At 62.9% G+C, this 27,840-nt stretch overlaps 2 protein-coding genes across 2 annotated transcripts; one reads left to right on the top strand and one right to left on the bottom strand.

Annotated features, from left to right (window-relative positions):
- Positions 1–201: 201 nt before the first annotated feature.
- ADAMTS4 (ADAM metallopeptidase with thrombospondin type 1 motif 4) lies at positions 202–10,684 on the top strand. Its single transcript, XM_084613264.1, has 9 exons — positions 202–1,555; positions 5,214–5,537; positions 5,918–6,050; positions 6,408–6,578; positions 7,150–7,436; positions 7,739–7,925; positions 8,419–8,594; positions 8,712–8,887; positions 9,354–10,684. The coding sequence occupies exons 1-9, from the start codon at positions 935–937 to the stop codon at positions 9,781–9,783; spliced, it is 2,505 nt and encodes an 834-aa protein (XP_084469390.1). The 5' UTR covers positions 202–934; the 3' UTR covers positions 9,784–10,684.
- A 3,188-nt stretch (positions 10,685–13,872) lies between these two features.
- On the bottom strand, positions 13,873–25,595 carry LOC311512768 (palmitoyltransferase ZDHHC3-like). The gene is made up of 9 exons (XM_084614128.1): positions 25,317–25,595; positions 23,648–23,736; positions 21,431–21,504; positions 19,929–20,041; positions 19,005–19,066; positions 17,946–18,066; positions 17,391–17,463; positions 16,886–17,015; positions 13,873–16,545 (listed from the first exon to the last, which is right to left on the bottom strand). Exons 1-9 carry the CDS (start codon positions 25,583–25,585, stop codon positions 16,454–16,456), a joined length of 1,023 nt encoding a protein of 340 aa, XP_084470254.1. The 5' UTR covers positions 25,586–25,595; the 3' UTR covers positions 13,873–16,453.
- Positions 25,596–27,840: the final 2,245 nt, after the last annotated feature.

Below are 27,840 nucleotides of genomic sequence, written 5' to 3' on the forward strand. Positions count from 1 at the left end.
ATGAAGCTACAAATTGTAGAAAAAACTCGGCAAACGGGGCAAAGTGCCAACTTCATGCCGGAAGGCCGGGCCCGCCGCCAGCCGTTTCTGTTCCCACCTCCAACCCCCCTCCCAATAGCCTTTAGTTTTAATTTAAAAAAAAAACAACAACAACAACAATACAAGGACTAGCTCTGACAGGGGCAATTGCGTCAAGCAACAGAAGAGATTGCAAAAACGTGTCCTCAGCCAATGGGGGCTGAGCCACTCTGGGGAGACAGCTGTTAAAAGGGGCTAGCGCGGGGATGAGCAACCAGAGAAACTCAGCAGAGAGCGAGAGAAAGAGAGAGAGAAAGAGAGAGAAAGAAAGAAAAGTCTCATCTCAAGCTTGCAGGGCTTTGCAAACAGGGCTGCGAACTGGGAGACAGCTTCTAGAGGGAATAACTTGACATCTCCCGGTGGGCACTTTTCCTTCTGTTTCTTGCAAAAAGGAGAAGAAAAACCAAGGTTTGAAAACTAGAGCCAGCCCCATCCTGCCGGCACTCTGCAAAGCCAACCAGGATCCGACCCGCCCTGCAGTTTGCCGAAGGAATAGTCCGTGGAAGGGCTGGGACTTGAAACAAAAGAGCTGAGAAGACGCTTTATAAACGATTGAAGCGCCAGCCAGCCTGCGCCTCCTCTGGCTCTGGGTCAGCATCTGCCGCCAACCTCGCCGAGCGCAGAGCCCGCTCCCAATGACGGGCTCGCCTTGGAGCTGCTGTTAGGAGCCGCCCTGTGCCAGGTGCTGCTGAGAGCAGTTGACCGAGTGGCTCTGCAGAGCACGAGCCCTGGGTCCTGGTCGTTAATTACAGCTGCTCTTGCTAGTTAAGGGGAAAGCCCAGGGCCTCCCCAGGGCAGTGTAACATCACAGGGCTTTGGTGATCGTATTTGGTCCCCCGTCTACCCTTGTGCCCCCATGGGAAGCCCGCTCCGTGCGACGCTGCCCCTTCTCGTCGCTGCCTGCTGCCACCTCGTGCTGGCCTCGGGGGAGCAAGCCGCTGCTGGTGACTACAGGGAGGAAATCGTGTTTCCGGAGCGCCTGGCGGGCGAAGCCAAGGCGGGCGTGTCTGGGGAGGGGCCGGGCGGCGGTCCCAGCCGGCGGCTTCTCTACCGCATCCGCACCTTGGAGGAAGACCTGGTCCTGGACCTGGAGAGGGACCCCAGCTTCCTGGCGGAGGGGCTGACCGTGCAGTACCTGGGCAGGAGCGGGCAGCCAGCCGCAGTCGACGGGTCGACCGAGCCGGGGAGCTACTACACCGGCACGGTGAACTCGGACCCGGACTCGGTCGCGGCAGTGAACTACGACGGGGCGTCGCTGCTGGGGGTGCTGCAGAGCCACGGCACGGAGTACCACGTGCAGCCCCTGCATGCGGGGGGGCCCAACGCCGTGGCTGGAGCCAGTGCCCACGTGCTCAGGAAGAAGATACCCGAGAAAGCCAATGGCACCATGTGTAGCGTGGGCGCCCAGGCTCCGGGCGCAGCTGCCGCCGGCGGAGGGGAGCCCCGCGCCGCCGCAGCGTCCTCCAGGAGAGCAAAGGTAGGGGCGGCTGCGGGCACCATCCGCAAGGGGCGGGGCGGGGCGGGGTCCTCACCGGCGGGCAGCGCCGGCCGCCGCCCCGGGCGGGGGTTCCCCCCGTGCCTGGTCCTTTTGGCCTGGTGACCTAGTCCCGCTCCTGCTGCTGGGGGAATCCTGGAATGTGGCAATCCCGGCGAGCTTCTCGTCCTGGCCCGGGGGGCGGGGGGATCCCGGCGAGCTTCTCGTCCTGGCCCGGGGGGCGGGGGGATCCCGGCGAGCTTCTCGTCCTGGCCCGGGGGGCGGGGGGATCCCGGCCAGCTTCTCGTCCTGGCCCGGGGGGCGGGGGGATCCCGGCCAGCTTCTCGTCCTGGCCCGGGGGGCGGGGGGATCCCGGCCAGCTTCTCGTCCTTGTCTGGGGGGGGGGGAAGATCCCGGCCAGCTTCTCGTCCTTGTCTGGCGGGGGGGGGAGGGATCCCGGCGAGCTTCTCGTCCTGGCCTGGGGGGGGAGGGATCCCGGCCAGCTTCTCGTCCTTGTCTGGGGGGGGGGAAGATCCCGGCCAGCTTCTCGTCCTGGCCTGGGGGGGGGGAGATGCCGGCCAGCTTCTCGTCCTGGCCTGGGGGGGGGGAGATGCCGGCCAGCTTCTCGTCCTGGCCTGGGGGGGGGGAGATGCCGGCCAGCTTCTCGTCCTTGCCTGGGGGGGGGGAGATGCCGGCCAGCTTCTCGTCCTTGCCTGGCGGGGGGGGGGAGATGCCGGCCAGCTTCTCGTCCTTGCCTGGCGGGGGGGGGGAAGATCCCGGCCAGCTTCTCGTCCTTGCCTGGCGGGGGGGGGGGAAGATCCCGGCCAGCTTCTCGTCCTGGCCTGGGGGGGGAAGATCCCGGCCAGCTTCTCGTCCTGGCCCGGGGGGCGGGGGGAAGATCCCGGCCAGCTTCTCGTCCTGGCCCGGGGGGCGGGGGGAAGATCCCGGCCAGCTTCTCGTCCTGGCCCGGGGGGCGGGGGGAAGATCCCGGCCAGCTTCTCGTCCTGGCCCGGGGGGCGGGGGGAAGATCCCGGCCAGCTTCTCGTCCTGGCCCGGGGGGCGGGGGGAAGATCCCGGCCAGCTTCTCGTCCTGGCCCGGGGGGCGGGGGGAAGATCCCGGCCAGCTTCTCGTCCTGGCCCGGGGGGCGGGGGGATCCCGGCCAGCTTCTCGTCCTGGCCCGGGGGGCGGGGGGATCCCGGCCAGCTTCTCGTCCTGGCCCGGGGGGCGGGGGGATCCCGGCCAGCTTCTCGTCCTGGCCCGGGGGGCGGGGGGATCCCGGCCAGCTTCTCGTCCTGGCCCGGGGGGCGGGGGGATCCCGGCCAGCTTCTCGTCCTTGTCTGGGGGGCGGGGGGATCCCGGCCAGCTTCTCGTCCTTGTCTGGGGGGCGGGGGGATCCCGGCGAGCTTCTCGTCCTTGTCTGGGGGGCGGGGGGATCCCGGCCAGCTTCTCGTCCTTGTCTGGGGGGCGGGGGGATCCCGGCCAGCTTCTCGTCCTTGTCTGGGGGGCGGGAAGATCCCGGCCAGCTTCTCGTCCTTGTCTGGGGGGCGGGAAGATCCCGGCGAGCTTCTCGTCCTGGCCTGGGGGGGGGATCCCGGCGAGCTTCTCGTCCTGGCCTGGGGGGGATCCCGGCGAGCTTCTCGTCCTGGCCTGGGGGGGATCCCGGCGAGCTTCTCGTCCTTGCCTGGGGGGGGGAGATGCCGGCCAGCTTCTCGTCCTTGCCTGGGGGGGGGAGATGCCGGCCAGCTTCTCGTCCTTGCCTGGGGGGGGAGATGCCGGCCAGCTTCTCGTCCTGGCCTGGGGTGGGGGGGAAGATCCCGGCCAGCTTCTCGTCCTGGCCTGGGGGGGGGGAAGATCCCGGCCAGCTTCTCGTCCTGGCCTCGGGGGGGAGGGATCCCGGCCAGCTTCTCGTCCTGGCCTGGGCGGGGGGGGAAGATCCCGGCCAGCTTCTCGTCCTGGCCTGGGGGAGGGGGGAAGATCCCGGCCAGCTTCTCGTCCTGGCCTGGGGGAGGGGGGAAGATCCCGGCCAGCTTCTCGTCCTGGCCTGGGGGAGGGGGGAAGATCCCGGCCAGCTTCTCGTCCTGGCCTGGGGGAGGGGGGAAGATCCCGGCCAGCTTCTCGTCCTGGCCTGGGGGGGGGAGGGATCCCGGCCAGCTTCTCGTCCTGGCCTGGGGGGGGGAGGGATCCCGGCGAGCTTCTCGTCCTGGCCTGCGGGGGGGAGGGATCCCGGCGAGCTTCTCGTCCTGGCGTGGGGGGGGAGGGATCCCGGCGAGCTTCTCGTCCTGGCCTGGGGGGGGGAAGATCCCGGCGAGTTTCTCGTCCTGGCCTGGGGGGGATCCCGGCCAGCTTCTCGTCCTTGTCTGGGGGGCGGGGGGGAGATCCCGGCCAGCTTCTCGTCCTGGCCTGCGTGGGGGAGGGATCCCTGCCAGCTTCTCGTCCTTGTCTGGGGGGGGAAGATCCCGGCGAGCTTCTCGTCCTTGCCTGGGGGGGGGGAGGGATCCTGGCGAGCTTCTCGTCCTTGTCTGGGGGGGGGAGGGATCCCGGCGAGCTTCTCGTCCTGGCCTGGGGGGGGGGGAGATCCCGGCCAGCTTCTCGTCCTTGTCTGGGGGCGGGGGAGATCCCGGCCAGCTTCTCGTCCTTGCCTGGGGTGGGATCCTGGCTAGGGTTGACAGCTTTGGTTGGACATATTCCTGGAGCTTTCATCACATGGCACAATCTCTAATTAATGATTAATCTTTAATTCCTGGAGACTCCAGGACAATTCTGGAGGGTTGGCAATGATAAGATTCCTGGCTAGTTTCCTGTCTCCGCAGGGTGTGGGGTGATCCTGGTTAGTTTCCTGTCCTGAGGTGGTGGGGGGATTCTGGCTATTTGCCATCCCTGTAGCAGGGCCAGGCTGTTGTGGGAAGCCCTGTCCCCTCCCTAAGCCAGCTACCTCCCCTCCAATGCTCTTTGGGTCACTTGTTTATTTCTACCTTGGCCATTTGCCTCGGAACCCAGCTGGGGGGTGGCTCACTGCCATGGAAACAGCTGCTCCCCTCCTCCCCCCACCCACCACTGGAGCTGCCCCGCGGGCAGGAAGGTTGGCACAGGCTCCCAGCTGCCCCTGGCCCATCACTTGGTGCTAGAAGAGCTGAAAACTCCAGCTTTTCCTGTCCCTGAAGAGGCCCCCTGGGCCAGAGCTCAGAGTTCACCTTTAGTCTCTGGTAGAGGAGCCTGGGTAGAGCAGGGGCTGGAGTCAGGATGCCTGGGCTCTGTTCCCAGCTCTGGGAGAGAAGTGGGGTCTAGTAGTCAGAGCAGGGGGAAGGTGGGGGGATTGGGTGCTATTCCCAGCTCTGCACAGACATTATGACCCCAGGCAAGTCCCTTTTCTGTTCTGTGCCTCAGTTTCCCCCTTTATAAAATGGGGCTGAGCACACTCACACCTCAGAGTCTGTCTGAGCCCACCCTGCCCCCTAGGCTGAGACAGTGACTGGTCCTAGCCCCCCAAACCCCACCTCTGACTGCAGCTGCCATCGAATGAACCAGGTCCAGCCCTCGGGCACAGCCTGGATCCTGGGAACAGCCCTTGGGCAAAGGCCGGGCCCGGCATATGAAAAACCCGCCACGAGGCAGGCTGCCTAGGTGCCCCCACCCCATCTCTGACCATCTCCCTCCCCACAGCGGTTCGCCTCGGTGCCGCGCTACGTGGAGACGCTGGTGGTGGCGGACGAGCGCATGGCCCAGTTCCATGGCAGCGGGCTCAAGCGTTACCTGCTGACCGTCATGGCCGCCGCCGCCAAGTTCTTCCGCCACCCGAGCCTGCGGAACCCGGTGACGCTGGTGGTGACGCGGCTGGTGGTGCTGGGGGCCGGCGAGGACGGGCTGCAGGTCACGGCCAACGCCGCCCAGATGCTGCGCAACTTCTGCCAGTGGCAGAAAGGGCTCAACAAGCCGGATGACACGGATTCGGAGCATTTCGACACGGCCATCTTCTTTACCCGGCAGGTACGCTGCCCCTCGGTACAACCCCCCCCCAGTGCAGCCTCCCAGCGCAGCCCCCCCGGGACGCCTCTCCCCAGGGCAGCCCCCCCCCCCCCCGCCCCCCAGTGCAGCACCTCTCCGAGACTCTCCTCGCCACATCAGCAATGGCCAGTGGCCATCAGGGGGTGAGAAGCTCAGATGGGGGACAGGCCTCTGTTGGGGCAGGGGACCCATGGAGGGGCTGCCTGGCCAATCCAGCACTAGCCCTGGGTGCCCTGAATTAGCTCACAGCTGGGGGAGATGGGGCTGGCCCCACAGCGTGCCTCAGGCCCAGGGGCTGGGACGGCATGGCAGGCCCCCCGTCCCAGCGCCCCGCATGCCCCAGCGTCTTCTCTCTCCCGCAGAACCTGTGTGGCCTCTCCACGTGCGACACACTGGGCATGGCGGACGTGGGCACCGTCTGCGACCCCACCCGCAGCTGCTCCATCGTGGAGGATGACGGGCTGCAGTCGGCCTTCACCGCAGCCCATGAACTTGGTAAGTGCTGCCAGCCACGGGGGCAGGGCATCACGAGGCAGTGAGAGCCCAGAGCCCTGCCAGGCACAGAATCAGAGTCCAGCATGGCCAGGCTCAGCTGCTTCATCTCCATCCCCACCCCCACACCTCTCCCCACTGCACACCGACCTCCCTGCTCCATCTCCCTCTCCCCTACACGGCACGGGGGGTCAGAGTCCCAGTATCACCATGCTCAGCTGCTTGATTCCCCCTGCAGAGCCCCCGCTGCCCAGTGCCCCCCCCAGCCCAGGGCCCCCCTCTCATGCCCTCCCCGTGGCAGCCCCCACAGGCCAGGTCCCTGCGCCACACACGGACCCTGTCTCGTCTCCCCCCTCCCAGGCCACGTGTTCAGCATGCTCCATGACAACGCCAAGGCCTGTGAGGACCTGAACTCCCGCGCCAGCAGCGCCCGCCACATGATGGCTCCGGTGATGTCCTACGTGGACCCCGACCAGCTGTGGTCACCCTGCAGCGCCCGCTTCATCACAGATTTCCTGGACAACGGCCATGGTGAGGACCCCTCCTGGGAGCCGGGAGCCATGACACGGCTGGCCAGAGCTAGGCACAGCGTGGGCAGGGACTGGGCGAGCTTCTCCAAAGCAGCTCTGCCAGTGCCCCTGGATTCTGACCTGCAGCCCCCTGCTGTCCCAGCCCTGCACTCCCGCTATGGGTCTACAGTTCAGCCCCCCTCGCCCATCAGACCCTTGGCCGGCCTGTGCCAGCAGGGATCGTGGCTTGTGGGGCAAACAGCTGTGCATTAGGAACAGGGCTGAGACCCGCCCCCATCACCCTGGGTCCAGCAGCCCTCGGCCAGGCCCTGCCAGTCAGGCTGGAGCTGAGCCAGCCCCCCGGGCTACCAGGGTCCCTGCCCTGGCCGAAGGAGGGGACATCTCTGCCTAGGCAGATTCTGCTGCCCATGCTGGTCTGGGGATGATTCCCCGCCCCACACGGTATTCCTGTCCCAGCTGTCCCCTCGCCAAGTGGGTGGGGGGACCCAACACAACACACCCTGAGCCAGCTCTGCCCCAGCCTGTCTGTGATGCCCAGGCCCCTCATGTGCCAACCCGTTCCCTCCCCACAGGTCACTGTCTCCTGGACAAGCCTCGTGAGCCCCTGCGCCTGCCGGCCCCCTTTCCGGGCAGCAACTATGATGCGGACCGGCAGTGCCAGCTGACCTTTGGGCCAGACTCCCGCCACTGCCCCAACCTGCACCCGCCCTGCTCCTCCTTGTGGTGCACGGGCAGGATCAACGGGCACTTCATGTGCCAGACCAAGCACTTCCCCTGGGCAGATGGCACCGCCTGCGGACAGGGCAAGGCCTGCATGAATGGGCGCTGCATCAGCAAAGTGGAGATGAAGGCCTTCAACGTGAGTGTCCTGCTACCCGTGGGCTCTGGGCACCTGCAAGGCGGGGCTGGGGGCAAAGCACTTGCCTTCCTCTGCGGGAGGCAGAACGGCGCATGGGAGAGCCAGGAGAGGGGTGAGGGCGGGGCTCAGGGACTGGCAGAGTGTGGAGGGAGTAGGGCAGGTGTGGGGTGGTTGGGGACTGGGAGGGATGCTTCCCAGCTGCAGAACGGCCCCGGGTGCCTGGGCCCAGGGCGTCCCCTGGCGGCCATGTGGCTCTGATTCCCCCGTCCCCGTTTCTAACCCTGCTCTGTCTCTCCCTGCAGACTCCCACCCCTGGCGGCTGGGGCTCCTGGGGCCCGTGGGGCAAGTGCTCGCGGAGCTGCGGCGGGGGCGTGCAGTTCTCCACCCGCGAGTGCAACAAGCCCGTCCCACGCAACGGTGGCAAATACTGCGAGGGCAAGCGCACCCAGTACCGCTCCTGCAACACCCAGGAGTGCCCGGATGGCACAGGTGAGTGAGGGCAGCACGTCACCGGGGAGGCAGCATTTCCCCTTCCCCCACAAGGACCCAGAAGCCGCTGGCTGGCTAGCACAGCATCCTTCCTGCTCCAAACACAGACCCTCCTTAAGGGCGGGCTGGGTCCAGCTGGCACCACCCCGGGAGCTCAGAGAGAGGCCCCTGCACGCTTGGCTGTGCACTGGCATTAATACCCCAGGAGCCAACTCCTCTCCCCGAACCAGGGTGCTGCTGCTGCAGGGGTGACAAAGGGGGAACCCCTTGGGAAGGGCCGGTGGGCTGAGCTAGCCCCAGCTGAACATGGGGGTGGGGTTTGGGGGGCCTGGGACAGGGAAAAGGTCCATGCAAGGCCCTAAGAGCGTCTCCCAGAAGCCAACACAGGGACGGGGGGAGGCTGTGGTGATGGGTGGGGGGTCACTGCCCAGGAGCCAGGGCCCAGCACAGCACCACACTGACCCAGCACCCGCCCCCCCGTGTCTCGTTCCAGCCCTCACCTTCCGGGAGCAGCAATGTGCTGTCTACAACCACCGCTCAGACCTGTTCAAGGGTTTCCCCGCGCCCATGGACTGGGTGCCCCGCTACAGCGGAGTGGCCGAGAAGGACCAGTGCAAGCTGACGTGCCAGTCGAGGGCCCTGGGCTACTACTATGTGCTGGAGCCGAGGGTGAGTGAGGGCTCCCCAGATCTCTGTGGGGGGGGAGGGGGACACACGGCCTTGTGGAGCCAAGCCGTGGTGGGAGAGGACTGGCCCAGGCCTCCCTGACTCTGTGCCCATCTCTAGGTGGCGGATGGGACGCCCTGCTCCCCCGACAGCACCTCGGTCTGCGTGCAGGGGCGCTGCGTCCACGCTGGCTGCGACCGCGTCATCGGCTCCAAGAAGAAGTTTGACAAGTGCATGGTGTGTGGCGGAGATGGGTCCCGCTGCTCCAAGACCTACGGCTCCTTCGCCAAGCCCCGGTGAGTCCCCACCCCACCTTGCGGGCTGGCCCGGGGGCAGGGCCTGGGCAAGGGGCAGTGCACGCAGAGCAGGCAGAGGGCAAGTGTCACAGCAGCGGCTCCAGGGCCTGGAATGCCAGGGCCTCACGCCCAGCTCATTACCAGCTTACGGTAACAAGGCGCTAATAGCAAGAACTGCCAAGCCCTAGCAGGAACAGGAAGGATCCCCACCCCCAGCTCTGCGCTCCTCAATCCCAGCCTGCAGCCCCTGGCTCTCCTAGTCCTCTCCCCTCCTGAAGCAGAGGCGGTGCACAGGGCTGGACCATGCTGAGCGCTTTGAGACGCAGGCATGAGGGGGAGCTATGCCAAACTCTCTGGAGCGGGTGCCAGAGCCCACATCCCCCGGGCTCTGCTCGGGGCCAGCCCCCAGGTCCCTCCCTCTGTTTCCCCTCCAGCGTCCTGATGCCTGTATCCCTCTGCCTTTCAGCTATGGTTACAATGACGTGGTCACCATCCCGGCTGGGGCCACGCACATCCTGATCCGCCAGAGCAGCAGCTCCGCCACGGCCAGCGATGGCATCTACCTGGCGCTGCGGAGGCAGGACGGCACCTACGCCCTGAACGGGAACTATGTCCTGGTGCCCTCGGAGCTGGACGTCAGCCTGGCGGGCAGCGTGACGCTGCGCTACAGTGGGGCCACCAAGGCCACAGAGATCATCACGGGCCGCGGGCCACTCCGCGAGCCACTCACTCTGCAGGCGCTGGTGGTGAGCGATCACAAAGCCCCCCGGCTCAAATACACCTTCTTCAAGCCCAGGCAGGAAAAGCGGCCGACAGAGCAGTGGCTGAAGCAGAAGGCCCAGATTCTGGAGATCCTGAGGAACCGGCGCGGGCGCAAGGAACCCCCCCGGCATTAGCTGTTTAGCTCATGGTTGGAGTGGCAGCACCCGGTGCAGCTTCCCCTGGTACCAGGGACCAATGGGCTGGAGCCCGTCCCAAAGACAGAATCAGATGCTGGAGCCCCCAGCTCAGGGTACCCCTGGGGGCTCCCCCTGCCAGGCCAGGGCTCCATGGGACAGAGCTCTGTGTCCGGCCATTTGAAGGGGAATCTGTGCTGGGAGCCGCTGTGGCGTTCCCAAAGGGACCTGTTTGGTGGGGACACTTGCAACTGCTGGGTCTCTATTTATTCGGGTATTTATTCGTGGCTGGGGCCATGGGCACTGTCCATGGTACATCATTCAGCACCTTCCTTCAGCCTGGCTGAGACTCGGCAAACTCGCTCCATGTCCCACCAGGCGCGAGCCACGAAGCACATTTTGAATCAGCTTCTACCTCAGTCCCCCCGCAACCTCTCTGTCCCCACTAAAGCTGGGTCTCACAGGGTTCATTGGCACGCTGGGCAGCAGAGGACTGACAGGCCGTGGCCTGGTCCCGGGGGTTGGGAGGGGCAGGCAGGATGCGGCCCCCTTCACTGCAGAGAGGAATATGAGGGTTGAGTTAGGGCCCCCTGGTTCTGCGGGCCAGGCCTTGCTGCATGTGACCCCAGCACTGTCTGGTCTTGGTGCTGCGCTGGCATCGTGGCAGCCTGGCAGTGCCCAGGAGCAGAGAGCCAGCCTCCCCCAGCCCCTTTGCTCAGTGGCTGCAGACGCAGCAAAGGAGGGACTGCGAGTAATAATTTAAGGTCTATTTAAAGCAAAGGGCCGCTGCCCGGGCAAGTCCCTGCTGGCATGGCTGCTGCCGGTTTGCACCAGTTGCATTTTTCTATTAATTATTGTCATTATTTTTTGTAATAAAAACCTGCCAAAGTTATTTATGGACCACACTCGACTGGCGCCTGGTTATTGGGCACGCGGGAGCCACACTCCACCCGGCCAGGCTGCGCTCGCGCCCCGCATGCTGGAGCAGGAGCGGAGCTGGGCCCGCCCACAGCCGTGCCCCGGCCCCACCTCTACAGCGCCCCCTGCTGGGAGTGGCCGGGGCTGTGGAGCGGGGCGTGCCCCCATCCTCTCCGCTGTCCCGTGTCAGGCCAGCCCCTTTGCTGCAGGCGCCTGTCCCCAGAGCCCGGGAGGGTGATGTGGCTGGAGAAGGCCCAGCATGGGGCAGGGAGGGGGGCAGTGATGCCCGCTGGCCTGGCCTGGCTTTGGCTTCTGCCAGCGGCCCAGCACCGGAGGGGCAAGCACGTCGGCCCGGGAAGCGGGGAGTCCTGATCCCTGCTGCGCCCCCTGGGAGGTCGGCGCTCCCGCCCAAGGACAGGCGGTGGTGGGGCAGTGAAGTGCCCGGGGCACGCCAGCGCGGGTGGGAGGAGGACGGATCCCCCGTCTCCTGTCCCAGCGAGGCGCCCGGCTGTGGCCGTGGGCTGCCCACCCTGGGCCTGGGTGTCGGCCGCTGGATCCTCCTCCGCTTCCTGCTGCCGATCAAGCTGACAGAGCCTCCTCCCACCCCAGCCAGCAGGGCTCCAGTGTCGGGGGCGGAGCGGGGCTCGGCAGGTCGTTCCCCCCAGGGCTCCAGCACGCAGCTGAGCAGCTACTGCCCCGGCGAGCTCCGCTCACAGGGCCAGCTCAGCAAACGCCCTGCGCAGGGGGTCTGGGCCCTGCTGGGGCTGACCAACCGGCCCCTCCAGCTGTGTCCTCACTCAGCCACCCTCCCTGGGAGCTGCACTACGGGCTTGAGCCCCTCACCCCATCACTGCTCCAGGAGCGGGGCCCAGGCCCCATAATGCACAGGGCCGGCTGCATGTTGCTGCCCTGGCAGTGCCTGCTTGTGCCCCTGGTGCTATAGCTGGTGGCTCCTGCCCTGCCCAGTGGGTCGATCCTCCTGCTCCCGCCCAGCTCCGGGACCGGTGCAGCCCCTCACTCTTCCCAGCGCCTCCCTCCCACGGCTGTTCCCGGGGCTGGACTGACCGCGCCGAGGGGTCCCTGCTTCGGCCCAGCCCTGCCGCGCTGCAGCTGGGGGAAGGGAGGGCGTGAGATGGGGACAGGGGCTCTAGCTGCTGCCGGGAGTCCGGCCCAGGGGGGCTGCGTGGCGATGCGGGGCGGAAGCTGGTGGAGCTTCCCTGCCACGGCTCTCCCGGCCAGACACGCTTGCACGCCAGTGGGAATCCGCTCGCTGACAGTGGGAGCGACGCCAGCCCCTCCTCCGCACCCGAGGGGTTGCTCTGCGCCAGCTCCCAGGCCCACACGGCTCCCGTTACTGCTCCCCACCCCCATCCCTCACAGGCCCGAGGGCAGCTGCAAATTGAATCCCCCTTCTCCGCAGCACAGCTGTCCTGGCTCCCCTGGGCACGACCCAGGCTGAACTGGCCTTGCCCAGGTGGCCAGCTCCTTGGGCACTCACGTCCTGCCCCACCAAGCAGCAGCCACCCTGAGCGGCCTGGTCCCAGGCTCCCCCTGCACCAGGCCCTGGCAGGGCTGATGTTCCATTGTGCAGCCAGGGGGCAGCCAGGCTGTGCCCCTACAAACACCCACACCAGTACCATGCAGCCCGAACCCAAAGCTGCTGTGCCAGGGCCTCATGGTTAAGGGAGCCAGCACACTGCTAGGACCTGCCGTGCCAGGCCTCTGCAAAGAGCAGCTCGTGTGTGTACGGCCCGGCCCAGGCCTGCAGGCCAAGCAAGAGCCCTGGGGACAGGCGAGACCTACTAGCCCGGGACTGGGTTCCTGGCTCCCAGGACCGATCCTGGGCCAGAGGGCTAAGTCCCACCAGGACCTCTCCACAGCTGCTCTGTGCCCCCCTCCTCCTCCTTATGCTCAGCCTGTGCGTGCTCAGGGGAAAGCTGCAGGAGAGGAGGGCTTGTCTAGTGCCCCCTGCCCAGTGCCAAGGGGCACACACTGAAGCTCAGGGGGCTGGCCCAGCAGGATTGGGCCCACAGGGCAGTTCTCACATGGCCAGCACCAGGCACTGGAGGGAGCCTGGGGGCAGCAGACGGAACAGGAGTGGTCCTCCTGCTGAGGCTTGGCACTGCCCTCCCCAGGGAGGGGGAAGCAGTCGTGGGCAGTTTCCTGCATTGCTGGGCACACGTGGCACTGGCTCCTGCTATTTGCACCTCCCACTGCACCGAGCTGGGGCTGACACGGGAACTGCTGGGCATGCAGGGAGCTCACCCAGCACCGCACCCCTCTGCCCTCCTCTTTACCAGCACTAAAGGCAGCTCAGCTGCAGTGGGGGGCAGGGTGTATCTCCTCTGCGCCCCACTGGATTTAGAGGGAGCCCACCACCACCACACATGCAGGGCGGGGGGAGTCACAGTTCCCTGTGGGGGTCAGCAGAGGGGGGCAATGCTGCAATAGGGGCACGGGCCCATTTGGGACACACTCACATGGACAGCAGCAAACAGCCTGCTCTCCCCCTGGCAGGACACAGCTCTGGGATCCCAGCTGGGGCACAGCTCACCTGCCCCCAGGTAACCCCAGGCCTCTGCTGCCCGCTCAGCCACCTGCACTAGGTGTCCCTGGGGAGGTCCCTGCACCCCTTGGAGATGTGCTGGGTGAGGGGGCAGTTCCCAGCCCAGCCCTGGCCCGACAATACAGGCAGAGGCCAGGTCCCCAGCTGGATCCTTTGCCAGGTGTGAGCAGGAAGGCTGGGGACCTGGAGGCATGGATTACAGCCCGTCCCCCCCAAAGCTGGGCACACACAGGGCCAGGGTGCTCAAAGCACCGCCCCGGGGAGCACAGGCTGCTGGGGCAGAATCCCAGGCACACAGGGAGATGCACTGCCATCCTCCCACCCCGTACATGGCATCACACACAGCCAGCGCCTGGCACGGGGTTCTCTGGTTGGGGCCTGAGGGCTCCCAAGGGCTGAGCACTGCAGCTGGCATATCGGAATGATCAATGCACCTAGCAGAGGGAATGAAGGGGCCAGGTTCAGGGACGTACAGCACTGAGCACAAGGACAGCCCAGGCAGGGCGAGGTACGGGGGGTGGGGCCGAGTTCAGGAATGTACAGCACGCAGCACACAGGCAACCCGTCCCCAGTCGCTACACAAGGCAGACAGAGTCTCAGCCATCTTGAGCAGTTCCCAGGCAGTGTTTATTCACAGCTTGCAGGAGTCAGGCCAAAGGGCTGTCAGAACCCGGCAGTGTCCCGCTAACATGCTGAGGGAGCTGGTGGGTCAGCCAGGAGAGAGGCTACGCCACCAACCACCCCCACTGTAGGGCCCTGGCTCCCCACTCCAGCCCTGTGGGGAGTACGGGCTGGGCCGGTTATGCCAGCGCAGGTCGCCGCACGCTAAGCACCCGGCAACGGTGCCCAAGTGCACCCAGCCCGCAGCTCCCGGCGCTCAGGGCCTGAGGAGAGTCACCAGCGCCCCACCAGGAGGTGGGCTCTGGGGAAAGCCAGGCCAGCCTGGGAGTATAGCTGGGAGCATAGCTGGGAGCTGGGCAAAGCTTCACCACAGGCCCTGCCCTCACCTGAGTGCCAGGCTGGCCTGCCCACATCTTGCCAGGGACCTTCCTTCCCCCAGCAGGGCCCAAACTCCCTGCCCTGAGCCCAGCCTGTGCCACTGGGGAGTCTGGAGTGGAGACCGAGGCAGCAGGGCAGATGGGCACCCCCTGGAAAAGCCTCATCGCCCACAGGACCATGGGCAGAGCCGCCACTGAGGGGTGGCAGCAACAGCCCCCAGCAATTGCCAGGGCAGCAGGGCCTCTGCTCCCTGGCACCCTGTATGCCACACAACAGTGTCAAAGAGACCCCCCAGGAAGAGGGGAGGCCAGGCCAGGCCCTTGGGATACAGTAGCCATGCTGGGGCCTTGCATACAGGACACCGGGCCAGACACACAGGGCAGCATGCAGCCAGCTCCTGGGCTCAGACATCAGCACCGGCCAGCAGAGACTCCGACACCCCTGGCACTAGGTACAGTCAGCCAGAAACCACTCTGTTGGCCAGGGAAGGGGGAGGCGGCTCAGGGCCGTGCTGCACAGCATAGCTCCTCTGGGCATGTGGCTGGCTCCCCACTTGGTCCATGGCATCCCGCAGCCAAGAACCTTTCTCTCGCTTGCCCTTGGCAGCCTCAGGGGAGGAGACCAGGCCCAGCCACTGCAGCACAAACATCCTGTGGGGAACGGCAATGCCAGCTCCCTCGAGAGGAGTCACGTCACTGCACTGGACACCCTTTCCTGGCACCCCCTTCTCCAGCACTGCAGACAGAAACGGCTCTTCTTCCCTTCCCAGCCTGTCCCCACCCACCTGGCATCTCCCATACGCTATGGAGATGTGGAGTCACTCCCGCCTCTCAGCCCGTGCTGCCAGCTCCAGAGCCCACCTGCTCCATTTTCAAGCAAGCCCCTTGGTGCAGCTCCCTATACACATCTGCACCGCGCCCTCTTCATCCTCCTTCATACCCCCTTTGGGGTGATGCCTGCAGAAAACACTTGGGTTATGCTGCTCGCATGCAGAGAGCATTGCCCGTCCCGCTGCCCTGCCTCAGTCCTTATCACACCACCTTGCTCTTGTCTAGCAATTCTCATCAGCAGATCTCCACATGCTTTACAATGGGAGGTGCTATAATTATGCCCATTTTACAGATGAGGAAACTGAGGCACCAAAGGGAAGTGACCTACTGCAGATCCCCCAGTCCAGTGCTCTAGCTGCTGCCTCCCCCATCTCCTGTTTCAGACTGTGAGCTCCTTGGGGCAGAGACCATCTTTCTGTTCTGTGTTTGTACAGCCCCTGGCACCAGGGGTCCTGTCCAGGATTGGGGCTCCCAGGCACTACCGTAATACACCTAATAAATAGTAACACTGCCTGCTGGGATGGAGGGGACCACCAGAGAGGGGTGCCAGAGCATATCCCCCACCCCCACGATATGGAGCGGTCCATCCCCCTGGGGACAGCGTGGAGGGGCTCTGAATCAGCAGAGGCTGCTGCCAGGGCCAAGAACAGGAGCTCCGATTTCTCTGGGCATGAGCGAGTTCAGCTACCGCAAACTGACAGAGACAGAGACACACACACACACACACACACACACACACACCCAGGTGCCCAGAGCCGAGCGCGCTGGTAATGCCACATATGGCTATGTACAAGGGCTGCCATCCCTCCCTGGCCAGGAGCACAGAACAACCGGCTCCATCCCCGGGCAGTGAGTTGCTGGCAGCCAGGGGCAGGGTGCCCAGCTCCAGGGAGGCGGTCACAGGGAGGGGGCTAGGATCCAGATGTAGTTGTGGCGATGAGGGGGTGTCAGACTGCAACCTTGGGGGGCAGCTCCCCGGCGCTAACACTGATCCAGGAGAAGGGTCATGCATGGGGCCCACCTTGCCTAAGCGACCGCTCTCCCTGCCCCAGGCGCTGGGACTCGCTGGGCAGCCAGGCGCTTCAGGGAGTATGGCGCAGAGGGCTGGAGAGTGCCCCTCCACTGCTCACAATCTCAGCTTCGCAGGGGCACCATGTCCCAGGAGGAGTCGTAGTGCTGGACACGGCAGACCCAGCAGAGCCGGGCACTGCAGCCGCACCCTGGCCCCAGGCTGCCACTGGGGAGCAGCAGGACAGGCCTAAATGAGCCGTTTGGTGGCAAGTTCTGCAAAGCCACCAGCAGTATAAGTCCCCTCCCCGAGGCAGGAGAGGAAGCATCTGCAGAGGTGCTATGGAGGTCACACGTCGTAGTTGGGCAGGTAGCTGTAGGCAGGGGCCCCGCCTGATGGGGGGCTGCAGTTACACGGGAAAAACCAGCAGATCACAAAGCCTGGAAGAGGAGAGTAGGGGAGAGGAGAGGAGATCAGTGTGGGCAGGGAGCCCAGAGGCATCACAGCACGGCCTGGCCCAGACAGGCTCAGCCCCAGGACCTGCCCTAGCCCACACAGGCTGTTCAGGTATAGTTACCCTGGTGTCACCCTTGGGGGGCACTTGTTTGGGTACAAATGTCCTGGTAGGGGATCAGCCTGGGATCTAGGTTATGGTCACACCTTGGCTCACACCAGTCTAAATTCCCCAGGAAGTACAAGCCCTCAGGGCAGCCTCAGTAACTGACACCCCCCCTCCCCCGAGGAACCCCAGCCCACCCTCCACCTGGCCCGGTCACGTACCCCGTCCAAACACCTCCCGCAGCAGCGCGATCTTCGGCTTCCGGGTGTGAGCCACCTCCCGGCGTGCCTCCTTCAGCAGCCGGTTCCGCAGCTGCTCGATCGGAGTCTCATCCGTGATGATAGAGACCACCTGAGAAACAAGAGGGGAGCCTGACGCACTGTCCAGCCCTCCCAGGGAGAGAAGTGCGTGGATTTACAGCTACACTCCTCTTTCAACAGGGGGTGCTGTGGGGAATAGGGCGGGACGCTGGTTGTGGAGGGAGCTCCTGGCTACTCCAGCCCTGGCCTCTCCCAGCAGAGGACGCTGTATAGGGGCGCTGGCTGTGAGGAGCTCCCAGCTACTCCAGGCCTAGAATCTCCCAGCAGGGGGCGCTGTAGGGTATAGGGTATGGGCACTGACTGTGGGGGGAGCTCCCAGCTACCCCAGTGCTAGACTCTCCCAGCAGGGGGTGCTGCGGGGGATGAGGTATGAAGCCACCTGGTGTGGTGCTCCTTGAAGACTAACCTGGTCATAGAAGATGACGGTAACGAAGACCCCGAAGAGGATGGACTCCACCAGCAGGACAATGCAGTGAGCCCTAGGGGGGAAGGGAGCAGTCAGGGCCCAGCTTGCTCAGGCATCCCCAAGGGCAGGCTCAGGTCTTGCTACTGAGGATTCTGGCCCAGAACCACCCACCCACATGTCATAGGCCCTGTACTGATGACAGCCGCTGGAGAGTTGACCGCCGCATCGGGGAAGAGGCTCTGGGGGCAGAAGACAGAGAAGCCCTGTGGCTGCAGAGTCCCAGAGGGCCCTGGCACACAGCAGTGACAGCCTGAACCTCCAGCTGGCTATGGGCTTGGTACAACACCCGGCTCCTCTAGCACCTCATGAGGGGACTCAGGGCCACTCCCTCCCCCACAGCTCTATGGGGCAGGAACTCAGTGTCACCCACAGGGAGCAGGGCTGAAATGGAACCCAGGTGTCCTGCCTCTAGGACCTCTCCTCCCCTTGCTGGGATCTGCCTGCACCCAACAGCCAGGGACGGGGGGAATCAGGCTGTGACCCCTGCACACTTACATCTGGATGTGGTTGTTAGAGAAGCCTCCAGCCACACCTTCCATCTTCCCAGGGAAGCTCCTGTCTACCGGCCACAGCCACATGGTTAACACCAGCCCCATGGCATAGAGACTAGCCAGCCCTGAGACAGAGCCACAGGTCAGCGCAGGCCAGAGACAAGCACCCTGGCCCTGGGCTTGGGCCAGGCTCAGAATCCCCCACCCAGGCTAAGGCCAGAGAACCTGGCCAGGAGGCAGCCTCGGGGAAAGGGCAGGTGCCGGCTGCGGCAGAGCCGAGTTCCGGAGTCACAGCCCCAGTTAATGCCCTTTGATCTCACCCCACCTGCCCTGCGAGGGCTGCCCAGGGCCCAGCCGCTCACCATTAACTGCTTCACTCCTGACCACTCCACCCCAACGCTCACCCCGGGTGGGACAGCCAAGCCCCCCGTCCCCAGGGTCCTTTCAGCTTCTACACATGGAGACATCAAGGGGGAGCAGGGAGTGGAGCCGAGGGAGGGCAGGCGGTGGCTAAGGGGCTGGTGTGGGGTCACACAGGGAGCGGAGCAGAGCGTGGCAGGGGCTGGGGGGTCATACAGGGAGCAGAGCAGAGAGGGGGCAGGCGGTGGCTATAGGGTGTCTCACAGAGAGCAGAGCAGAAGGGGGTAGGGGTCAGGGGTCACGCAGGGATCAAAGCAGAGGGGGGCAGGGGCTGGCAGGCAGGGGATGGAACAGGGGCTACGCAGGAAGCTGGGGCATGTAGCACTGCCAGAGCGTCCCCCCACACCCAGCTACAAGCTGGGCTTCCTGGGTCCTCCCGCCCAGCCTGCCCTTGGCCGTTGCTGCAGAAGGGCTGTAGGAGGCGCCAGGGAGACGCTCACTCCAGCTGGCCAGTTTCCTACGGTGCAGGGCTGTGGGACCAGAGCTCTGTCTAGTGAGGGACAGAAGAACAGCAGGGGGCTGGCAGGATGGCAGCAGCCAGGGACCCACGGCGGGGGAGGGCACAGCTCTATGCTGGTGCTGCATCCCCAGGCCCGCATCGGAGCTCCCTACAGCCGGCTCCCCCGCCTGGGCAGCCACATACCAGTGTAGAAGAGGAACTGGATGAAGTATTTCTGGTTTAACTCGCCAACGCAGTTGTTGATCCTACAGAGAGAGCACATGTCTGGTCAGGGTCAGCAGAGTGGCATCGCCTGCAATGGCTGGCGTCAGGCACCAGGTGCCCCGTCCCTGACCCTCCCCGGCACCTGCACCCAAGGACAGCAAAGCAAAGCCCCTGTGGAGGGTCGGTTCCAGCTGCCAGGGACAAGCAGCCCTTTCTTGGGGGAGGGCAGCTCACAGCAACAGGGCAGGCAATGGAGAATCCCACACCCCCCGGGAAGTTCAGGGACACCCACTGAGCTGAAGCAGGCCCGGGACCCTGGGGTTAACACCTTTCTCCCAAAGGGCACCCAAGGATTTGGAACAAGCCCGAGCACTCCTCCAGCAGTAACACAGCTCCCCCTAGTGCTACCCTGAGGCATTGCCTCCCCCATCACGTCCCCAGTGCCACTGCCAGCAGCCTCAAGGTGGCGCCCAGCCCTGCCCAGCTCAGCTGATGTGGCCAGAGAGGACTCTGGCAGGTGCCACTGCCCTGGGGACAGAACTGGGATTCGCAGGCCCCTCCAGAACAGCATATCCCTGGAGAGATCCCAGAGCTCTGCTTCCCCCTGCGAGGGCCTATGCACGCCCCCACCTCGGAGCATCGCCCCCAGCACAGGGGACACCTCACCTGGGGGGCAGGGAAGCAGAAGGTGAAGCTGCAGGTGGTGGGAGAAGAAGGGAGTGAAGGGGGCTGCACTGCACAGACCGCGGCCACAGCAGGTTTGCTCTGCAGCAACAAGCCCAACAGCCATGGCAGGGCCCACAGGGGGAGCCAGGGTCTCTGCACGTGCCCCCCTCTCCTCCCTGCAGCTCGCATGGGTCAGAGCTGTTACCAGGCCCCCAGGGCGAGCTGCAGGCACCTTACCAGGGGCAGTGGTGATCCATGCGGCGGACGCAGCGGTGGCAGATGCGGCAGTGGTGCGCCCGTGGCGGGCGGTACGTCTCACAGCGGTTACACACCGTCCAGTCCTCATTGCTCTGGGGAGCAGAGAAGAGAACTCTTAGCTGCAGCCCTCCCTGGGATCCTGGAGACCCGCCGGAGCAGGCACTGGCAGAGGTAATGCCAGGGGCCGGGAAGACAGGCGGGCCAGCAGCGATGGGCATCACAGCAGTCTGGGGAGTCCAGCACTGGAGCAGCAGAAGCCATGGGGCAGGCAGTGACAGGTGGAGCTGGGGAGGGGAGGGAGCCTAGACAGCCCCAGCACTTCGATAAGCCCTTGGATTTTGCATATAAAAGCAGAAGACGGGAGTCTGGCTCCCTCCCCATGCAGGTCCATACAGACTGGAAATACTCTGGGTTTTTGCCACTAGGAGGCACCTTTGAGCAAAGTAAAAGGGCTGTGCAGGCTGGAGAGGAACACGGGAGAAGCCCCTAAGATGCTCAGAGCTGGACAAACTAAAGCCCTGGGGCAGGGACTTAGGGACCAGTCCCAGCTTGGCAGGGAACTGACCATCAGGCCTGTCACCAGCATCCCGGAGCCCTCCCCGGGCAAGTGTCTCCACTGGGGAGTTTTGGGCCCATGCACAGCAAGTGCTGTTGGCAGAGTCACTGGGATCGCTGCATGCCCAGCCCTGGCATTTGCTCGCCTGTGAGCTCCCCTGCCATCTCCCCTGACAAGACACAAAGCTCCACTTCCCAGAACAGCTGCATCAACCCTGGGGGGTTCTCCACAGCCAGCCAGAGCCGGCACCACTGCAAAGGGAACACGGGGTCTGCTGGAAGGTTTGAGACTGACTCCTGCGCTGGCTGACCCAGCAGGGAGCAACCCTTGTGGCTCAGCCATTGCATGGGGTGGGGGGCTTGGCTGCCAGCCCAGCACACGGGGATGGGGGGGCTGTGCAGTCATGCCAGGATTCTGCCATTCCTAGGCTGTAACCTGGCCATGTGCACTCCTGCCAGCTCAGCATCTTCGCCTTGCGTGGGGGGCATGACCAGCTGCCGAGGTGCTTAGGGGCAGCTGATCACGTAGGGCGAGTCTCCTGCTACCCGAGGCTCAGACTGTCTCCAGCCACAGGGAGAGACGGGGTCATCGGAGAGCAGAACTGCTGCTGCAGCACATGCCAACGGGCCGTCTCCCCTCGCACCCATCTCCAGAGCAACCCTCCGCTCATAACTCCCTAACCGACCCAGCCGCGCAGCCTGTCCCAGAAGGCGTCTCTCCTGGAGCCCCTCGCACCAGCTGGACAGTGAGTTACTCCCAGCTGTGTGAGGCCCAGCAGCCGTCACACTTTAATCCCATCCCAATGCTACTATGCTGATCCATGCACCTAATCCTGAGGCTCCCTAAGCTCTGGGTTCACTATCCCTGGCGGTGGTTAGCCCTGCCCCCTCCTGCACTAGTGCACTGAGCTCCGTGCACCACTCACCCGCTCGTTCTTGTGAGGCGTGTTGCCACGCAGGTCAGAGAAGTCAATAGCGGTATCGGGCAGCGGGACCATGCCTGGGAAGGAACCAGAACAGGAGACAGTGAGGGGGCTCCAGCGGCAAGCAGGGCACAGATGGGCCACGGCACCGCGCAACACCCTGCATGCATGGCTCTCAGGTCCCCAGGTCGCCCTGGAGCCAGCTCAGCGATTGCCTGGGCTGGGGAGGCTGTGGGGAAGCTGGAGAGATGGGAACAAGGGGGAGCAGCCTTGTCATAAGCATTGAGTTGTACGTAGGGATCTGAGAGGGAAAGTGCCCAGTGGCCGCAGCTCTTCCCTTACTGCACGTGCCCAGAGCTGGCTGATGCCAGGCGAGGCGCGTAGAGTCTCTAAGACGCTCTGTTCACTCCTCATTTCCAGAGCCTCTGAAGGGACCAGGACGCCAAGCAGCAGGTGGGTGAATTCCAGTTCCCCCTCCCAGGGATGGCTACACGTCACCTCGCCACGGGAGATAGTCCCACGTCCGACCCCATGTCAGACCTATGGCTCTAGGGTTCCCTGTCACAGAGGGGGCTAAGTCAGGGAGTCTTAGCTCCAGAATCACGTGCCAGGGACACACCACCATGCTACCCCTGACCACCCCAAAGCCGTGCAAGATGCCACTCGCTACCACATGGCACTGACAAGTTCACATGATTCTACCTGTGACAAAATAGCCTGGGGTCACTGCAAAAGCAGCAAATCTCCAGCATCCAGCCCACACAGAGGGCAGAAACCTGGAGTCTACCAGGCTCCCACTCCAAAAACTAAAGCAGAGGTGCAAAACAGGGGAATGTTTGTAGTATGTTTATGAACAAGCAGCATGACTCAGTTTCCCCACTCATTTTGTATTGCTCCCCACTGGGGCTGAAGGGGTTAATTTCTCCCCCAGGACAGAGGAATAAGAGAGGCTGGCTGGATGTCACACAGGCAAGGGACCAGTCTGGGCTAGTGTGGATGTGCCCACATGCACGGGGAAGGCCTTGGAGAGAAAACAGGTGCCTCAGGGACCGGACAGTAACAGTTACCACCCGGGATCTGAGGCAGTGGAACCTGTGAGCACAGCGGGGCTGCGATGGGGACAGACACAGCAGGTGCCAGGAGACTAGGCTCATGCACAGGGACAGACACACAAGGCCAGAGTGCGACCGAGACACAGAGATGGAAACCCGGAGGCTCCAGGAAAAGGGAAGATGACTGCTAAGATGAACTTCAACTGAAGCTTGGCTTTCCCACTCAAACCTGCACACTTCAATCCTGTACTCCAGGTGATGAACACCTGCCACTTGCTATGCCAACGCTGCCCTGCGTCACTGAAGGCACCTGCTGGTTGCATCACCCGTGAAGGGCTAAAGGAGTCTGAACAGGAGTCTGAACTCATCTGGACTCACTGGGAAGCCACTGTAAGAAACAGGGGGGCTGTAGCCCAGAGGCCTAGGCTTGGAGTCAAGGGCCACATGACTCATCCTTGAATAAAGCTAAACCCAGGGCCTAGCAAATAACAGGAACACTCCCAAGAGAGGCAATGTAAAGACTAGGGCATCGAACCCCCTGTACATCCATGACACCCTACTCCCCTCCTATGGCCAGGGACAGAACCCAGGACTCCTGGCCCCTAGTCCCCTCCTCTGGACCTAGGGTTCTTTCCACCTGCTGCTTACCATCTGGATCCTACAAGGGGCTCAGAAAGAGAGTGAATCAAGCAGCCCTCTGACATCCCCAGAGTGACTCTTGGGGTCCACACAGGTAAGTGAACATAATCCCAACTGCAACATCCCCTACCCACTACTGACACAGGCATGCAGGTGTGGGGCGGGAGCCGCCTGTCATCATCATGCCTCTCTGCCGCTGCTAAGCCAGCCCAGCCAGGCTAGACTCAAAGGACACCTGCGGGTCTAGTGAGAGAAGACAGAGACGGCCCTGCAGGAAGGAGCAGTACCTTCTCATCGAGTGTTTCAGCCAGAGAGCCCAGACCCCTCTACAAACAGGGGCAGGATCATTTCCATTTCCATTCCCACCCTCGCAAGAGAGAGGCGCAGCGTGGGGCAGGGACCGTGCAGCAGGGCAGCGACAGAACCAGGGAAGGACCTCAGTTCTCACTTCCAAGCTCTCTGCCTGAGCCACTAGGCCACCGATGCCTCCCCAGTGTGGGCAGAGGAACAGCCGATGATGGGTGCTTACCTGGATCAGCAAAGACAGCTCGTGTGTGACAGGCCAGCAACAGAAGGACAATGAGGTTAAACATCACAGCATGGAACGGACACCAGAGGCTGGCGTAAAGGGAACAAGGAGAACCAAACCTGTCAGACACCGAGCCCAGGAACAGGCTCCCCAGGGCTATTTTAGACTCCGTTACGAACATCGGCGTCTGCCAACACAACGCCAGTGTGCGAGGCCTTTATTCTGGCTGCCGTGGCAGTAAGTTAAAAATGCTAAATATACATGGAAACGAATCGAGATTATCCAGAAAGTGCTCCTAACCCTGCGCACGAGGGCAGGGCTGAAGAGCTACGTGCAGAGCAGTCAGGGGAACGGCAGTGAAGGGGGTAGAAGTATGAGAAGAGTCCAGGGAAGGGTGTAAACCCCAGGGGCGAGGGGGGACTGGCAGACATGGAGGAACCGAAATGGCAGATTTATCAGCCTGTGCAATCACCGAGGGTGGGGGCTGGCACAGGCAAAGCCTCCTCACAGCTCCCTGAGGACTGGAGACAGCTCAGCAGAAACGGGTCAGCTGGCACCTCCCAGACCTGTCCATTCCACCAGCTAGGGAACTCTTCCAGCTGGGTCACACTGGATACTCCGACAGCAGCTGGGGATCACATTACGTGTGCACTAAGCCCAGTCCTAGAGCTGTAATCGGCACCACATGCCCCAGGCCAAGTTACCAGGCAGAGGGAACAGACACTAGAAAGGGAACCATGTTCTGAGCAGCTAGAGATTCCTCCCCTGTTGTTTGGTGAATCCCTCACTGCTCATTTAGCCCACATGGCCTGGGTGGGAGACACCCCCGGTCTGCACTAGAGCTCAGACCCCAGGCCCTGCTGCTGGAAAGTCAAAGGTGGCTGCAAGCTCTTCTGCGACATGTCTAAACCCTGCTCAGCCTGACTGCTGGTCCCTGGACGGCCAGTGACACCTGAGATGCAGCTGAGTCAGGGGTGGGGAAGCTTCTGCACCCTCCAGTGGCACAGAAGTGACAGCTGCATGTTGCCGACCTAGTTTGAGGGGAGCCGGGGTCAGCCCCAGGGGTCTGAAGAGGGAAGGAAGGGAGCTGGCAGTTCCAGGCTGTGGCTCCTGGCCTGTAGTGGTTCTGGCCCCTGCAGGGGCAACGGAGGGAGAACACACATGGCAGGGGCAGCACTAGCCAGACAAACCAAACTCAGAATGATGCTGATCCAGGGACAGGGGCTGGGGCAGGTGCTCAGGGGAGCTGGGTTCAATCCCCGGCTCTGCCAGACGTCCCATGTGACCTTCGGGGAGTCGCTTCCATCTCTCTGAGCCTCAGTCCCCGTCTGTGACCCAGGAACGCACCTCGTCCATTAGACACCAGCTCGCGGAACTGGGAGTGGCTCTGGCAGCGCCTCTGTCCCTCGCCCTGCCTGGGAGCAGTGCAGCCAGGTGTCGGGGGCCTAGTGACCCCTGGCAGGGGGGCATCCCAGGGACCCAGCACCCCAGAGCAGAGCTGCAGGGGACTGACTCACCCTCAGAGCCATAGGAAGGAGGGTACATCCCAGAGGGGCACCGCAAAGCCATCCTGCCCCGCCCCCTCTGACCCCGCCCCCAACTACCTGGCCCCGCCCCTCTCCAGACTCCGCCCCCGCACCGGACTCCGCCCCGGCCCGGGCCCCGCTACCTGCCCCGGAAGCCCGGCTGCAGCAGGATGTGGGTCAGGATGACGTAGTCGGCGTAGGCCACGCTCAAGTAGGTGAGCAGCAGGCAGAGCGCTCCGCACGGGTCCCGCCCGCAGCGTCCCGGCCCCGCTACCCCCATGGCCGCCGCCGGGGCCCGGACACAGCACCCGGGCAGCAGCAGCCGCGGCTCCGCCGGCTGGGGGCGGGGCACGGCCAGGCGCCGCCCCCCCTCCTCTCGCCCAATCGCAGCCAACGCCTTCACTGATGTCATGGCGGAGGGCAGGGACGCGGAAGGGGGGGGCTGCCTGTGTACCGTTTCCATGGAGACGTGGGAATTGGATCCCCGCCGGGGGCGGGGGGCCCCGCCCGAGAGTACGGGGGGGGGCTCCGAGAGGGGCTGAGGGCACGGGGGTCAGACCGGGGGGGGGCGATGCGCTGCGACGGTGGCAAGGCGACTGGGGGGGGGGCAGATGGGGTGACAGTTACCCCAGGCGGGGGGAGCCGCCTGCAGTGGGTGCAAAAAGAGGGGGAGGGGCAGGACGGTGCGGCGCGGCCCCCCCCGGGCGTCGCAGTGCCCAGACCTGGCGGCTCCTCCCTCTGGCTGGGGCCCTGGGGCCCGGCGCTGAGCTGCCCCCGCAGACTGGATGCAGGGGACCGCTTTACGCAACCCCCGAAATGAGCGTGGCCCGCACTTCAAATGGCCCCTGGGTGCCGGTGCCTGCAGCCGGTCACTGCTCGGCCTTCGGTGGCGCCAGGCCTGGGCCGCAGTGATGCGCTGCGGATGGAGAGTCACTCCTTGAAATTATTTACTGCAGAGAGTGTTTTTATGGCTCTGAGCAGGGCATTGACCTTCCTTACCAGGCTGCCGCTGGATGTCACTGGGCTGTTTAATTGATATCTTGAATAGCAAATTGTCATTACAAATATTAATAGTTGCTAGTAGAGCGATTTTTCTGGTTTGGTGTCAAAACTTCAGTGTCCTTCGATCCGGCAATGAGGATTGCCTTTGTCAACGGGCCAACACCCTAGTTCTTTTTCATATGTCTCCACCCCGTGTAGAACTTGGTTTCCAAGTATTCACCGCAGGCCTGATTTTTAAACTTTGAAAGCACTTAGATGCTTTTTAAAAATCTGGCCTTCAGGGCACTGTACTATCTTGTATGAAATCCTTCTCAAAGGCGACATTCTACTGTAGTTTTTACTAAATGCAAGTATATGACCCCAAGATGGATTGACACCCACAACAATTCAAAAATCATGAGTTAGACACCCAAAAGTCATGAAATTAAAATAAATAAATTTGGGATTTTTAAAATTTTCCTTTTTGGTTCTGAGCTTTGTACTTTTGCTGTTACCTCACCCAAAGAATCCACATACCTAAAACAACTGTACATTCCTATAACATTCCTTTATGCTTTATTACTTGTTGCACACATAAATGTTGATTTTTCTACTGAGTTGTTTATATTTCTAACGGCGTATTTTAATTTCATAGCCTTTTATGTATGCTACATATTTTGTTATGATACCTTTCAGTGATAGTCTTCATTCTTACAAGTTTACTGTTCTGTGCTGCCAAAATCAAGGATTTTTTCAGATAAATTAGCCCGTTACTCCTTTGCATTGTTTGGGGGGGGGGATGTCACTCTGTCTGGAGTGGCTCATGTACATGGGCCTACCTTGGGGCAGACTGTCAAAAGCAGGGCAGACACCCCAAACTAGTGGGTGTATGTTCTATAAATAGATTTCACCAAGCCAGTAACACAGTGATCCAGGAGTTCATATCTAACAGGCTTAATATGGAGTCACAGACAGTCACCTTAGACTCTCCTGTCCCATCTATCTGGCCAAGACAAACTGAACTTTGATAAATGGTCACTTATACCAAAAATCACAAATATTCCAGGTTGTGGGCCCAATCCCAAGAGACCAGTCACTTTATTTCTAGGAGTATGGCAGTGATCACTGAAAATGCAGTGGTTGGGAGCAGGGAGATTCCTTACAGAGCTAGTTCTGATCATTCCTCTGTCTCTGCATATTTACCTTTCCATACGATATTTAGGTTCTATACATGGTTCTGTGGATGAAGGGAAAGCAGTGGATGTATTGTTTCTTGACTTTAGCAAAGCTTTTGGCACTGTCTCCCACAGTATTCTTGACAGCAAGTTAAAGAAGTATGGGCTGGATGAATGCACTATAAGGTGGGTAGAAAGTTGGCTAGATTGTCGGGCTCAATGGATAGTGATTAATGGCTCCATGTCTAGTTGGCAGCCGGTGTCAAGTGGAGTGCCCCAGGAGTCGGTCCTGGGGCCGGTTTTGTTCAATAACTTCATAAATGATCTGGAGGATGGTGTGGATTGCACTCTCAGCAAATTTGTGGATGATACTAAACTGGGAGGAGTGGTAGATACGCTGGAGGGCAGGGATAGGATACAGAGGGACCTGGACAAATTGGAGGATTGGGTCAAAAGAAATCTGATGAGGTTCAATAAGGATAAGTGCAGGGTCCTGCACTTAGGACGGAAG

Source organism: Lepidochelys olivacea, assembly GCF_965140295.1.
Source record: "Lepidochelys olivacea isolate rLepOli2 genome assembly, chromosome: 24".
NCBI classification, from domain to species: domain Eukaryota; kingdom Metazoa; phylum Chordata; order Testudines; family Cheloniidae; genus Lepidochelys; species Lepidochelys olivacea.